Source organism: Lampris incognitus, chromosome 21 (assembly GCF_029633865.1).
Source record: "Lampris incognitus isolate fLamInc1 chromosome 21, fLamInc1.hap2, whole genome shotgun sequence".
Classification (NCBI taxonomy): domain Eukaryota; kingdom Metazoa; phylum Chordata; class Actinopteri; order Lampriformes; family Lampridae; genus Lampris; species Lampris incognitus.
In genome coordinates, this window is record NC_079231.1 from 27,817,240 (window position 1) to 27,832,358 (window position 15,119).

At 36.4% G+C, this 15,119-nt stretch overlaps 1 protein-coding gene across 3 annotated transcripts in view; it reads left to right on the plus strand.

The window, feature by feature from the left end:
• The window catches only part of LOC130131457 (insulin receptor substrate 2-like), a 73,297-nt gene extending 58,692 nt beyond the window's left edge, over positions 1 to 14,605 (plus strand). Inside the window, exon 3 of one of the 3 annotated variants that reach the window (XM_056301137.1) lies at positions 14,269 to 14,605. In XM_056301137.1, the coding sequence (XP_056157112.1) occupies positions 14,269 to 14,306 (38 nt within the window). In that variant the 3' untranslated portion in view covers positions 14,307 to 14,605. Of the gene's footprint in view, positions 1 to 119; positions 2,645 to 14,268 lie in introns of those variants that run through there. The other 2 variants (XM_056301136.1, XM_056301138.1) reach the window with 2 other exon arrangements.
• Positions 14,606 to 15,119: the final 514 nt, after the last annotated feature.

Consider the following 15,119-nt stretch of genomic DNA (forward strand, 5'->3'; position numbering starts at 1 on the left):
AGTGCTAACACCGTTATGTTTTCACCTCTGTTCTGCTAGCTCAGTGCTAAAACTGTTATGTTTTACCTCTGTTCTGCTAGCTCAATGCTAACACCGTTATGTTTTCACCTCTGTTCCAGACTAGAGGAACCTCCACAGACCTTCTCACAACACAACCCGGCTGGAGGTAGAACCTGCCCGACCTGCCCTGCTGCTGAAACGACACACACACACACACACACACACACACACACACACACACACACACACACACACACACACACAAACTTAACTTCTACTGGCTGTCTGGAGAGGTCAGCCTACGCCCCAGGACTGTCCACACACACACACACACACACACACACAAACACACACACTCTTGCTCTCTCTTTGAAGTCACCATCTATGCATGTCCTACATTAGCTGAAGGGAGGACATGTGTGTGACAGGTGTGTGACAAGTGTGTGTTGTGTGTCTTGAGTTGGGCTGTGCGTTACGAGGCCATTTTCCCTGTGACCCACATTTTCACACTAAACAAAGAAGAAAATGCTGTCAGACAACAACACTCTTACAGGTTCCTGTTCAGTATTTATTGATCCATGGATGGGTTGACGGCTGTGTGTGTGTGTGTGTGTGTGTGTGTGTACAAGATAATGTACGACCAGCGAGGATGTCCGTAAAGGCCTCAGTGTGTCAGTTACACCAACCACAGAACTGCTCTACCTCACAAGGAGCAAGCACATGCAGCCTGAGAGGTACACTCAGCACAGGACTATATGAATATATATTTACAGCAGAGTTGTTATTTATTTTTGGAAGATGAATGTTTGATAAGACCAACGCAATGCCTTAATGTCTCAGATGTCTTTATGTTTTCTATGAAATATAAGCTGAATAACCAGTCATGTCTCTACATTGTTATTCTCTTGTGAAAAGGTGAAAAGTGTAATGTATAATTAACAAAACAAAAAAAAAATATTGATATTATTTCAGAATTGCACAGTAGGGCTTCTGGAGATCTGATTTATTTAATTGATATGAAAGTATTTTCCTAATTACTAATTTCTTATTTATTCAAACCTAGTTTATTTTTTCATCCAATCGAAGCGTTTCACTTAAGTAGTTATAAATCCTAATGTTTGCACAAGTTCTGCATGGCTGTTACCCTGACCCACACCCCGACACTGCACCTGACTGCAGCACACCTTCCACTGGAACCTAAACCCCCCATCACCCCATCCCCTATCCACCCATCACTCCCATCCACACATCCCCCCCATCACCCACCCCCCGACCCCCCAACCCCCCATCCCCATCCACCCATCACCCCATCACCCAATCCACCCATCCCCTATCCACCCATCACCCCACCCACCCATCACTTACATCCTACATCACCCCAACCCCATAACACCCATCACCCCCATAACCCCATCCCCCTCATCACCCCCATAACCCCCCCAACACTCTTACAATCACGCCTGCTGTTTCGCTCAGTGCAGGCTGCAAATGCTGTGACACCTTTCATATGGTACGCTAGTTTTACAGCCAGCCATGATGATGTCAAGTCACGACCGAGTTGGAAAACTTGTCAATGAGTCACTAACAAAAAGAAAAAACGGTCTTGCCAATCTGAAACAGAACGGGACCACCGGCATCAGTAGCTGTGCTAGCCAGAGCATGTAACAGAGAAAGGGGTATATTCCACCACAGAGAAGAGCCGTTGAAGAGAATAGATGTGCCCATTGAGGCCGGTGGCAATAGAACGGTTGCTCTTGGCATCTTTTATTTCCACGTTGTCCCCTGTGCCAGCTCAGACTGTGCCAGCTCAGACTGTGCCAGCCCAGCCTGGCCCACCATGCGTTAGCATATATTGTAAAACACGAATCATGTCTGAATGTATTGCTGAGCACTCAGTGTGTACACCACAGAGAAGTATTGTGGCAAGTGATTTTGACAGAGTAATAATATAAGAATCTACCACACTTAAGGTATCTATTTATCTTGATTGTATATATTGTGTATATGTAAAGGAGTTTAACTGAGAGAAGTCTATTGGTATGCATAGAGTACCTAGAGTTGACCTACGATGTTCCTGTGTAAAGTCCTGGGCTACCGAGTTCTGCAGAGGGTACGGGTGTTTTTGCGTTGGGGTTGTAAAGTGTACTGTATGCTTTTCTCCCACACCGTCTGTTGCAAGATGAGAATCTATTTTACTGCAGAGATCTCTGCCTTGTTGACACACTTTACCCGATGGCATATGCAATAGTGAAATTAATACAGTCTAGTTTACAACCACGGAACCAAATGTAACGCGTTGATCATGTTTCTACTGTGTGAAGAAAGGAAACGATTTTACTCTTGGAAAATATCTCTTATTGCCAACTGTTATTTTATTTTAATTTGTTTTTTTCCCCACTGGAAACTCTGATCTTAAATGGTTTTAACAGTGCTATCCCCGTTTCTCTACATGGACAGATTCCTACGTGAGGACGGTGTTGGACTGAGGCGGTATGAATGTGTTGTTGTCTTCCATTGTACATAGCTCAATATGCTGTTGTGATGCCCACAAGAGATGATGATTTACATTTCTGGTAGTAGAGTATTGCTTTTGTCTGTATTGATTATGGATAGCAACCTGCAGAAAAAAATAAATTTATTTAAAGAGGAACAAGTTCATCATGAGTGTTTTTTTTTCATAATGCAACCCACGACTCATGATAAATTGTCAGAAGGACAGAACAGTGACAGTTTCAATAAATCTCTGCCCTCCTCTCACCATGTTAACGAAGAAAGAACGTCCTTTGAAAGATTTTGGCAAAATAAAAGGTACATTTACACTACCGTTCAAAAGTTTGGGATCACCCAAACAATTTTGTGTTTTCCATGAAAAGTCACACTTATTCACCACCATATGTTGTGAAATGAATAGAAAATAGAGTCAAGACATTGACAAGGTTAGAAATAATGATTTGTATTTGAAATAAGATTTTTTTTACATCAAACTTTGCTTTCGTCAAAGAATCCTCCATTTGCAGCAATTACAGCATTGCAGACCTTTGGCATTCTAGCTGTTAATTTGTTGAGGTAATCTGGAGAAATTGCACCCCACGCTTCCAGAAGCAGCTCCCACAAGTTGGATTGGTTGGATGGGCACTTCTTTGAGCAGATTGAGTTTCTGGAGCATCACATTTGTGGGGTCAATTAAACGCTCAAAATGGCCAGAAAAAGAGAACTTTCATCTGAAACTCGACAGTCTATTCTTGTTCTTAGAAATGAAGGCTATTCCATGCGAGAAATTGCTAAGAAATTGAAGATTTCCTACACCGGTGTGTACTACTCCCTTCAGAGGACAGCACAAACAGGCTCTAACAGGTACTATTTAATGAAGATGCCAGTTGGGGACCTGTGAGGCGTCTGTTTCTCAAACTAGAGACTCTAATGTACTTATCTTCTTGCTCAGTTGTGCAACGCGGCCTCCCACTTCTTTTTCTACTCTGGTTAGAGCCTGTTTGTGCTGTCCTCTGAAGGGAGTAGTACACACCGGTGTAGGAAATCTTCAATTTCTTAGCAATTTCTCGCATGGAATAGCCTTCATTTCTAAGAACAAGAATAGACTGTCGAGTGTCAGATGAAAGTTCTCTTTTTCTGGCCATTTTGAGCGCTTAATTGACCCCACAAATGTGATGCTCCAGAAACTCAATCTGCTCAAAGAAGTGCCCATCCAACCAATCCAACTTGTGGGAGCTGCTTCTGGAAGCGTGGGGGTGCAATTTCTCCAGATTACCTCAACAAATTAACAGCTAGAATGCCAAAGGTCTGCAATGCTGTAATTGCTGCAAATGGAGGATTCTTTGACGAAAGCAAAGTTTGATGTAAAAAAAATCTTATTTCAAATACAAATCATTATTTCTAACCTTGTCAATGTCTTGACTCTATTTTCTATTCATTTCACAACATATGGTGGTGAATAAGTGTGACTTTTCATGGAAAACACAAAATTGTTTGGGTGATCCCAAACTTTTGAACGGTAGTGTATAAAGTCTCCAAATACACACACACACACACCCACACATACACACACAAATCAATCCATCTATCCACTCATCATCTAAACCGCTTACCCTGCTCTCAGGGTCGTGGGGATGCTGGAGCCTATCCCAGCAGTCATTGGGTGGCAGGAGGGGAGACACCCTGGACAGGCCGCCAGGCCATCACAGGGCGCATCTAATTGATTAAATATACAAACCTAGAGATAGGAAGGAAAACACTAGTATAGGTATTTTTTTAGATGTATCTAAGGCATTTGACACAATCACCATATTGCACTTCAGAAGCTTTCACGTCTTAGATTTAGAAACAATGCGCTTAAATTTTAATTAATTAATGTCATTAATATATATCAGAAATAAAAAAGGCCAAATAACTGAGCCTTGTGGTATGCCATAGAGTATGGGAAGAAAAGTAGAATTCGTTCCATTGTAGGACACGAACTGTTGTCTTTAAGGTAACTGGTGAACCAGAGCAGTGCATTGTTTCTAACTTCTATATATATATACCTTTATTAAAACAAACACTCAACGGTAGGGAAAGTGCTCAACAGATAAGGAGCAAAATAATCCAGAGTCAAGTAAATTCTTTATGAGACGGTACAAGCCTGTTTCATGCCACAAGCAATCATCAACTGTCAATTTTCAATGATTTTCAGTAGTGTTGTTGTCAGTAGTGTTATTTTCAGTAGCGTTGTCAGTAGTGTTATTGTAATTAGTGTTGTCAGTAGTGTTGTTGTCAGAAGTGTTATTGTAAGTAGTGTTGTCAGTAGTGTTATTGTAAGTAGTGTTGTCAGTAGTGTTATTGTCAGTAGTGTTATTGTAAGTAGTGTTGTCAGTAGTGTTGTTGTCAGTAGTGTTATTTTAAGTAGTGTTGTCAGTAGTGTTGTTGTCAGTAGTGTTATTTTAAGTAGTGTTGTCAGTAGTGTTATTGTAAGTAGTGTTGTCAGTAGTGTTATTGTAAGTAGTGTTGTCAGTAGTGTTGTTGTCAGTAGTGTTATTGTCAGTAGTGTTATTGTAAGTAGTGTTGTCAGTAGTGTTGTTGTCAGTAGTGTTATTTTAAGTAGTGTTGTCAGTAGTGTTATTGTCAGTAGTGTTGTCAGTAGTGTTATTGTAAGTAGTGTTGTCAGTAGTGTTGTTGTCAGTAGTGTTATTGTAAGTAGTGTTGTCAGTAGTGTTATTGTCAGTGGTGTTATTGTAAGTAGTGTTGTCAGTAGTATTGTTGTCAGTAGTCTTATTGTAAGTAGTGTTGTCAGTAGTATTGTTGTCAGTGGTGTTATTGTAAGTAGTGTTGTCAGTAGTGTTATTGTAAGTAGTGTTGTCAGTAGTGTTATTGTAAGTAGTGTTGTCAGTAGTGTTATTGTAAGAAGTGTTATTGTCATTAGTGTTATTGTCAGTAGTGTTATTGTAAGTAGTGTTGTCAGTAGTGTTATTTTAAGTAGTGTTGTCAGTAGTGTTATTGTAAGTAGTGTTGTCAGTAGTGTTATTGTAAGAAGTGTTATTGTCATTAGTGTTATTGTCAGTAGTGTTATTGTAAGTAGTGTTGTCAGTAGTGTTATTGTCAGTAGTGTTATTGTAAGTAGTGTTGTCAGTAGTGTTGTTGTCAGTAGTGTTATTTTAAGTAGTGTTGTCAGTAGTGTTATTGTCAGTAGTGTTGTCAGTAGTGTTATTGTAAGTAGTGTTGTCAGTAGTGTTGTTGTTTGTAGTGTTATTGTAAGTAGTGTTGTCAGTAGTGTTATTGTAAGTAGTGTTGTCAGTAGTGTTATTGTTTGTAGTGTTATTGTAAGTAGTGTTGTCAGTAGTGTTATTGTAAGTAGTGTTATTGTCAGTAGTGTTATTGTAAGTAGTGTTGTCATTAGTGTTGTTGTCAGTAATGTTATTTTAAGTAGTGTTGTCAGTAGTGTTGTTGTCAGTAATGTTATTGTAAGTAGTGTTGTCAGTAGAGTTATTGTAAGTAGTGTTGTCATTAGTGTTATTGTCAGTAGTGTTATTGTAAGTACTGTTGTCAGTAGTGTTATTGTCAGTAGTGTTATTGTAAGTAGTGTTGTCAGTAGTGTTATTGTAAGTAGTGTTGTCAGTAGTGTTGTTGTCAGTAGTGTTATTGTCAGTAGTGTTATTGTAAGTAGTGTTGTCAGTAGTGTTATTGTCAGTAGTGTTATTGTCAGTAGTGTTGTCAGTAGTGTTATTGTAAGTAGTGTTGTCAGTAGTGTTGTTGTCAGTAGTGTTATTGTAAGTAGTGTTGTCAGTAGTGTTATTGTCAGTGGTGTTATTGTAAGTAGTGTTGTCAGTAGTATTGTTATCAGTAGTCTTATTGTAAGTAGTGTTGTCAGTAGTATTGTTGTCAGTGGTGTTATTGTAAGTAGTGTTGTCAGTAGTGTTATTGTAAGTAGTGTTGTCAGTAGTGTTATTGTAAGTAGTGTTGTCAGTAGTGTTATTGTAAGAAGTGTTATTGTCATTAGTGTTATTGTCAGTAGTGTTATTGTAAGTAGTGTTGTCAGTAGTGTTATTTTAAGTAGTGTTGTCAGTAGTGTTATTGTAAGTAGTGTTGTCAGTAGTGTTATTGTAAGAAGTGTTATTGTCATTAGTGTTATTGTCAGTAGTGTTATTGTAAGTAGTGTTGTCAGTAGTGTTATTGTCAGTAGTGTTATTGTAAGTAGTGTTGTCAGTAGTGTTGTTGTCAGTAGTGTTATTTTAAGTAGTGTTGTCAGTAGTGTTATTGTCAGTAGTGTTGTCAGTAGTGTTATTGTAAGTAGTGTTGTCAGTAGTGTTGTTGTTTGTAGTGTTATTGTAAGTAGTGTTGTCAGTAGTGTTATTGTAAGTAGTGTTGTCAGTAGTGTTATTGTTTGTAGTGTTATTGTAAGTAGTGTTGTCAGTAGTGTTATTGTAAGTAGTGTTATTGTCAGTAGTGTTATTGTAAGTAGTGTTGTCATTAGTGTTGTTGTCAGTAATGTTATTTTAAGTAGTGTTGTCAGTAGTGTTGTTGTCAGTAATGTTATTGTAAGTAGTGTTGTCAGTAGAGTTATTGTAAGTAGTGTTGTCATTAGTGTTATTGTCAGTAGTGTTATTGTAAGTACTGTTGTCAGTAGTGTTATTGTCAGTAGTGTTATTGTAAGTAGTGTTGTCAGTAGTGTTATTGTCAGTAGTGTTATTGTAAGTAGTGTTGTCAGTAGTGTTATTGTAAGTAGTGTTGTCAGTAGTGTTATTGTCAGTAGTGTTATTGTAAGTAGTGTTGTCAGTAGTGTTGTTGTCAGTAGTGTTGTCAGTAGTGTTGTTTTCAGTAGTGTTATTGTAAGTAGTGTTGTCAGTAGTGTTATTGCAAGTAGTGTTGTCAGTAGTGTCATTGTAATTAGTGTTGTCAGTAGTGTTGTTGTCAGAAGTGTTATTGTAAGTAGTGTTGTCAGTAGTGTTATTGTAAGTAGTGTTGTCAGTAGTGTTGTTGTCAGTAGTGTTATTGTAAGTAGTGTTGTCAGTAGTATTGTTGTCAGTAGTGTTATTTTAAGTAGTGTTGTCAGTAGTGTTATTGTCAGTAGTGTTGTCAGTAGTGTTATTGTAAGTAGTGTTGTCAGTAGTGTTGTTGTCAGTAGTGTTATTGTAAGTAGTGTTGTCAGTAGTGTTGTTGTCAGTAGTGCTGTCAGTAGTGTTATTGTAAGTAGTGTTGTCAGAAGTGTTATTGTCAGTAGTGTTACTGTAAGTAGTGTTGTCAGTAGTGTTATTGTCAGTAGTGTTATTGTAAGTAGTGTTGTCAGTAGTGTTGTTGTCAGTAGTGTTATTTTAAGTAGTGTTGTCAGTAGTGTTATTGTCAGTAGTGTTGTCAGTCGTGTTATTGTAAGTAGTGTTGTCAGAAGTGTTATTGTCAGTAGTGTTGTCAGTAGTGTTATTGTCAGTAGTGTTATTGTAAGTAGTGTTGTCAGTAGTGTTGTTGTCAGTAGTGTTAGTTTAAGTAGTGTTGTCAGTAGTGTTGTTGTCAGTGGTGTTATTTTAAGCAGTGTTGTCAGTAGTGTAATTGTAAGTAGTGCTGTCAGTAGTGTTATTGTAAGTAGTGTTGTCAGAAGTGTTATTGTCAGTAGTGTTACTGTAAGTAGTGTTGTCAGTAGTGTTATTGTCAGTAGTGTTATTGTAAGTAGTGTTGTCAGTAGTGTTATTGTCAGTAGTGTTATTGTAAGTAGTGTTGTCAGTAGTGTTGTTGTCAGTAGTGTTATTTTAAGTAGTGTTGTCAGTAGTGTTATTGTCAGTAGTGTTGTCAGTCGTGTTATTGTAAGTAGTGTTGTCAGTAGTGTTGTTGTCAGTAGTGTTATTTTAAGTAGTGTTGTCAGTAGTGTTATTTTAAGTAGTGTTGTCAGTAGTGTTATTGTCAGTAGTGTTGTCAGTCGTGTTATTGTAAGTAGTGTTGTCAGTAGTGTTGTTGTCAGTAGTGTTATTTTAAGTAGTGTTGTCAGTAGTGTTATTGTCAGTAGTGTTGTCAGTAGTGTTATTGTAAGTAGTGTTGTCAGTAGTGTTGTCAGTCGTGTTATTGTAAGTAGTGTTGTCAGTAGTGTTATTGTCAGTAGTGTTATTGTAAGTAGTGTTGTCAGTAGTGTTATTGTCAGTAGTGTTATTGTAAGTAGTGTTGTCAGTAGTGTTATTGTCAGTAGTGTTATTTTAAGTTGTGTTGTCAGTAGTGTTATTGTAAGTAGTGTTGTCAGTAGTGTTATTGTCAGTAGTGTTATATTAAGTAGTGTTGTCAGTAGTGTTATTGTCAGTAGTGTTATTTTAAGTAGTGTTATTGTCAGTAGTGTTATATTAAGTAGTGTTGTCAGTAGTGTTATTGTCAGTAGTGTTATTGTCAGTAGTGTTATTGTAAGTAGTGTTGTCAGTAGTGTTATTGTCAGTAGTGTTATTGTAAGTAATGTTGTCAGTAGTGTTGTTGTCAGTAGTGTTATTGTAAGTAGTCTTGTCAGTAGTGTTATTGTTAGAAGTGTTATTGTAAGTAGTGTTGTCAGTAGTGTTATTGTCAGTAGTGTTATTGCAAGTAGTGTTGTCAGTAGTGTTATTGTCAGTAGTGTTATTGTAAGTAGTGTTGTCAGTAGTGTTATTGTCAGTAGTGTTATTGCAAGTAGTGTTGTCAGTAGTGTTATTGTCAGTAGTGTTATTGTAAGTAGTGTTGTCATTAGTGTTATTGTCAGTAGTGTTATTGTAAGTAGTGTTGTCAGTAGTGTTATTGTCAGAAGTGTTATTGTAAGTAGTGTTGTCATTAGTGTTGTTGTCAGTAATGTTATTTTAAGTAGTGTTGTCAGTAGTGTTATTGTCGGTAGTGTTATTGTAAGTAGTGTTGTCATTAGTGTTATTGTCAGTAGTGTTATTGTAAGTAGTGTTGTCAGTAATGTTATTGTAAGAAGTGTTATTGTCATTAGTGTTATTTTCAGTAGTGTTATTGTAAGTAGTGTTGTCAGTAGTGTTATTATAAGTAGTGTTGTCAGTAGTGTTATTGTTAGTATTGTTATTGTAAGTAGTGTTGTCAGTAGTGTTATTGTCAGTAGTGTTATTGTAAGTAGTGTTGTCAGTAGTGTTATTGTAAGTAGTGTTATTGCAAGTAGTGTTGTCAGTAGTGTTATTGTCAGTAGTGTTATTGTAAGTAGTGTTGTCAGTAGTGTTATTGTAAGTAGTGTTGTCAGTGGTGTTATTGTCAGTAGTGTTATTGTCTTTAGTGTTAATCTCAGTAGTGTTATTGTAAGTAGTGTTGTCAGTAGTGTTATTGTCAGTAGTGTTATTGTAAGTAGTGTTGTCAGTAGCGTTATTGTCAGTAGTGTTGTCATTAGTGTTATTGTCAGTAGTGTTATTGTAAGTAGTGTTGTCATTAGTGTTGTTGTCAGTAATGTTATTTTAAGTAGTGTTGTCAGTGGTGTTGTTGTCAGTAGTGTTATTTTAAGTAGTGTTGTCAGTAGTGTTATTGTAAGTAGTGTTATTGTCAGTAGTGTTATTGTCAGTAGTGTTGTCAGTAGTGTTATTGTAAGTGGTGTTGTCAGTAGTGTTATTGTAAGTAGTGTTGTCAGTAGTGTTATTGTAAGTAGTGTTGTCAGTAGTGTTATTGTAAGTAGTGTTGTCAGTAGTGTTATTGTAAGTAGTGTTGTCAGTAGTGTTATTGTAAGTAGTGTTGTCAGTAGCGTTATTGTCAGTAGTGTTGTCATTAGTGTTATTGTCAGTAGTGTTATTGTAAGTAGTGTTGTCATTAGTGTTGTTGTCAGTAATGTTATTTTAAGTAGTGTTGTCAGTGGTGTTGTTGTCAGTAGTGTTATTTTAAGTAGTGTTGTCAGTAGTGTTATTGTAAGTAGTGTTATTGTCAGTAGTGTTATTGTCAGTAGTGTTGTCAGTAGTGTTATTGTAAGTAGTGTTGTCAGTAGTGTTGTCAGTAGTGTTATTTTAAGTTGTGTTGTAAGTAGTGTTGTCAGTAGTGTTATTGTCAGTAGTGTTATTTTAAGTAGTGTTGTCAGTAGTGTTATTTTAAGTAGTGTTGTCAGTAGTGTTATTGTCAGTAGTGTTATTGTCAGTAGTGTTATTTTAAGTAGTGTTGTCAGTAGTGTTATTTTAAGTAGTGTTGTCAGTAGTGTTATTGTAAGTAGTGTTGTCAGTAGTGTTGTTGTTTATTAGTGTTATTTTAAGTAGTGTTGTCAGTAGTGTTGTTGTCAGTGGTGTTATTTTAAGTAGTGTTGTCAGTAGTGTTATTGTAAGTAGTGTTATTGTAAGTAGTGTTGTCAGTAGTGTTATTGTCAGTAGTGTTATTGTAAGTAGTGTTGTCAATAGTGTTATTGTCAGTAGTGTTACTGTAAGTAGTGTTGTCAGTAGTGTTATTGTCGGTAGTGTTATTGTAAGTATCGTTGTCATTAGTGTTATTGTCAGTAGTGTTATTGTAAGTAGTGTTGACAGTAGTGTTATTTTAAGTAGTATTGTCAGTAGTGTTATTTTAAGTAGTGTTGTCAGTAGTGTTATTGTCGGTAGTGTTATTGTAAGTAGTGTTGTCATTAGTGTTATTGTCGGTAGTGTTATTGTAAGTAGTGTTGTCAGTAGTGTTATTGTAAGTAGTGTTGTCAGTAGTGTTGTTGTCAGTAGTGTTGTCAGTAGTGTTATTGTAAGTATCGTTATTGTCGTTAGTGTTATTGTCAGTAGTGTTATTTTAAGTAGTGTTGTCAGTAGTGTTATTGTCAGTGGTTTTGTCAGTAGTGTTATTGTAAGTAGTGTTGTCAGTAGTGTTGTTGTCAGTAGTGTTATTGTAAGTAGTGTTGTCAGTAGTGTTATTGTCAGTAGTGTTATTGTAAGTAGTGTTGCCAGTAGTGTTGTTGTCAGTAGTGTTATTGTAAGTAGCGCTGTCAGTAGTGTTATTTTAAGTAGTGTTGTCAGTAGTGTTGTTGTCAGTAGTGTTATCGTAAGTAGTGTTGTCAGTAATGTTATTGTAAGAAGTGTTATTGTCATTAGTGTTATTTTCAGTAGTGTTATTGTAAGTAGTGTTGTCAGTAGTGTTATTATAAGTAGTGTTGTCAGTAGTGTTATTGTTAGTATTGTTATTGTAAGTAGTGTTGTCAGTAGTGTTATTGTCAGTAGTGTTATTGTAAGTAGTGTTGTCAGTAGTGTTATTGTAAGTAGTGTTATTGCAAGTAGTGTTGTCAGTAGTGTTATTGTCAGTAGTGTTATTGTAAGTAGTGTTGTCAGTAGTGTTATTGTAAGTAGTGTTGTCAGTGGTGTTATTGTCAGTAGTGTTATTGTCTTTAGTGTTAATCTCAGTAGTGTTATTGTAAGTAGTGTTGTCAGTAGTGTTATTGTCAGTAGTGTTATTGTAAGTAGTGTTGTCAGTAGCGTTATTGTCAGTAGTGTTGTCATTAGTGTTATTGTCAGTAGTGTTATTGTAAGTAGTGTTGTCATTAGTGTTGTTGTCAGTAATGTTATTTTAAGTAGTGTTGTCAGTGGTGTTGTTGTCAGTAGTGTTATTTTAAGTAGTGTTGTCAGTAGTGTTATTGTAAGTAGTGTTATTGTCAGTAGTGTTATTGTCAGTAGTGTTGTCAGTAGTGTTATTGTAAGTGGTGTTGTCAGTAGTGTTATTGTAAGTAGTGTTGTCAGTAGTGTTATTGTAAGTAGTGTTGTCAGTAGTGTTATTGTAAGTAGTGTTGTCAGTAGTGTTATTGTAAGTAGTGTTGTCAGTAGTGTTATTGTAAGTAGTGTTGTCAGTAGCGTTATTGTCAGTAGTGTTGTCATTAGTGTTATTGTCAGTAGTGTTATTGTAAGTAGTGTTGTCATTAGTGTTGTTGTCAGTAATGTTATTTTAAGTAGTGTTGTCAGTGGTGTTGTTGTCAGTAGTGTTATTTTAAGTAGTGTTGTCAGTAGTGTTATTGTAAGTAGTGTTATTGTCAGTAGTGTTATTGTCAGTAGTGTTGTCAGTAGTGTTATTGTAAGTAGTGTTGTCAGTAGTGTTGTCAGTAGTGTTATTTTAAGTTGTGTTGTAAGTAGTGTTGTCAGTAGTGTTATTGTCAGTAGTGTTATTTTAAGTAGTGTTGTCAGTAGTGTTATTTTAAGTAGTGTTGTCAGTAGTGTTATTGTCAGTAGTGTTATTGTCAGTAGTGTTATTTTAAGTAGTGTTTTCAGTAGTGTAATTTTCAGTAATGTTATTGTCAGTAGTTATATTGTCAGTAGTGTTATTTTAAGTAGCGTTGTCAGTAGTGTTGTTGTCAGTAATGTTATTGTAAGTAGTAGTGTCAGTAGTGTTGTTGTCAGTAATGTTATTGTAAGTAGTGTTGTCAGAAATGTTATTGTAAATAGTGTTGTCATTAGTGTTGTTGTCAGTAATGTTATTGTAAGTAGTGTTGTCAGTAGTGTTATTGTCAGTAGTGTTATTGTAAGTAGTGTTGTCAGTAGTGTTATTGTCAGTACGGTTATTGACTTTAAAAACAGAAGAACAGCAGCCTAAGTTCCTCTTTGTTCTATAGTCTATGTTTCAGTCACATTCAGCCAATGGAATTTAAATGGGTGTCAGTACAGATTTATATGTTTAAATGGGTGACCTATAGATTTACATGTTTAAATGTGTGACCTATAGATTTATATGTTTAAAGGGGTGACAGTGCAGATTTATATATTTGAATGGGTGACAATATAAATTTACATGTTTAAATGGTTGACAGTATAGATTTATATGTTTAAATGGGTGACAGTATAGATTTATATGTTTGAATGGGTGACAACATAGATTTATAAGTTTAAATGGGTGACAGTACAGGTTTATATCTTTAAATGGGTGACAGTATAGATTTAGCTGTTTAAATGGGCGGCAGTACAGATTTATATGTTTAAATTGGTGACCTATATATTTATATGCTTAAATGGGTGACAGTACAGATTTATATAGATTTATATGTTTAAATGGGTGACCTATAGATTTATATATTTAAATGGGTGACAGTTTAGATTTATATGTTTGAATGGGGGACAGTATTGATTTATATATCTAAATGGGTGAAGGTACAGATTTATATGTTTAAATTGGTGACAGTACAGATTTATATGTTTAAATGGGTGACAGTACATATTTATATGTTTAAATTGGTGACAGTACAGATTTATATGTTTAAATGGGTGACCTATAGATTTATATATTTAAATGGGTGACAGTACAGATTTATATGTTTAAATGGGTGACAGTACATATTTATATGTTTAAATTGGTGTCAGTACAGATTTATATGTTTAAATGGGTGACCTATAGATTTACATGTTTAAATGTGTGACCTATAGATTTATATGTTTAAAGGGGTGACAGTGCAGATTTATATATTTGAATGGGTGACAATATAAATTTACATGTTTAAATGGTTGACAGTATAGATTTATATGTTTAAATGGGTGACAGTATAGATTTATATGTTTGAATGGGTGACAACATAGATTTATAAGTTTAAATGGGTGACAGTACAGGTTTATATCTTTAAATGGGTGACAGTATAGATTTAGCTGTTTAAATGGGCAGCAGTACAGATTTATATGTTTAAATTGGTGACAGCATGTTTAAATGGGTAACAGTACAGATTTATATGTTTGGAAAGCAGAACCAGGAGTCTATAAGAAGCTCTTGAAAGCTCTTGACCTGCTGATGCATGTTAACAAAAAGCTTCCTGGATATGGGTTGGAGGAACAGGATAACCCTGTCCATTTCCTTTTAATAACAAAGCACGAGAAACTGCAGCTGTTACAATTTCTCTTTTATTTTTTTTCTCCATTTAAGACTCAGACCATGGCAGGAAGCTCATATTGAGCCAATGACTTCCTGTCAAGCCACACGTCTGGACCGAGGACCAAAAAGTCAGAGTCAGCAGTCAGAAGGCCCAAACATGAAGTAAACATCTCTCTCTCTCTCTCTCTCTCTCTCTCTCTCTCTCTCTCTCTCTCTCTCTCTCTCTCTCTCTCTCTCTCTCTCTCTCTCTCTCTCTCTCTCTCTCTCTCTCTCTCTCTCTCTCTCTCTCTCTCTCTCTCTCTCTCTCTCTCTCTCTCTCCATCATGCATACATCACTGACCTAGAACCAGTGTGTTGATTTTTCAGGGAAACTTGACACTGAACACGGCAGTCCAGTCCCCATTGTATAACTTGTGTTTCCGTGCTGTGGTTTTGAACTACTGTGTTCATTAAATAAAATTAAATTCAAATCAGAGCTTGGTGATGTTCTTTTTTGGGGCTGGGGATGAGAAGCCCGAGGCTTATGGAATTCAACACAGGACATGTGATGTCCAGTTGAAATACTGATAATTGTAGCTCAAACTTGCACATTTTCCAACGTACTGCAGTAAGGTGAACATGTGCATGTTAAGTGACACATAAATCCACACACAAACACACGAACAGCCATCCCATGCAGAGGTCCAGCTCATGTATATTCATGTTGTCCACGACACCGTCAGTCGGGGGGGGTCAGTTGGCACCGCGGGCATCAAGGTGCCAAGATCACTGGGGCACTACTTCATCCTGCTGCTGGTTAAAAACCAAGCATTATGTAAGGACCAAGCATCCTCACCACATCAGGGACAAAGTATTCCTTTAGACTCGAATTATAAGAGAAAAGCCCTTTTATTGTCTCTGGG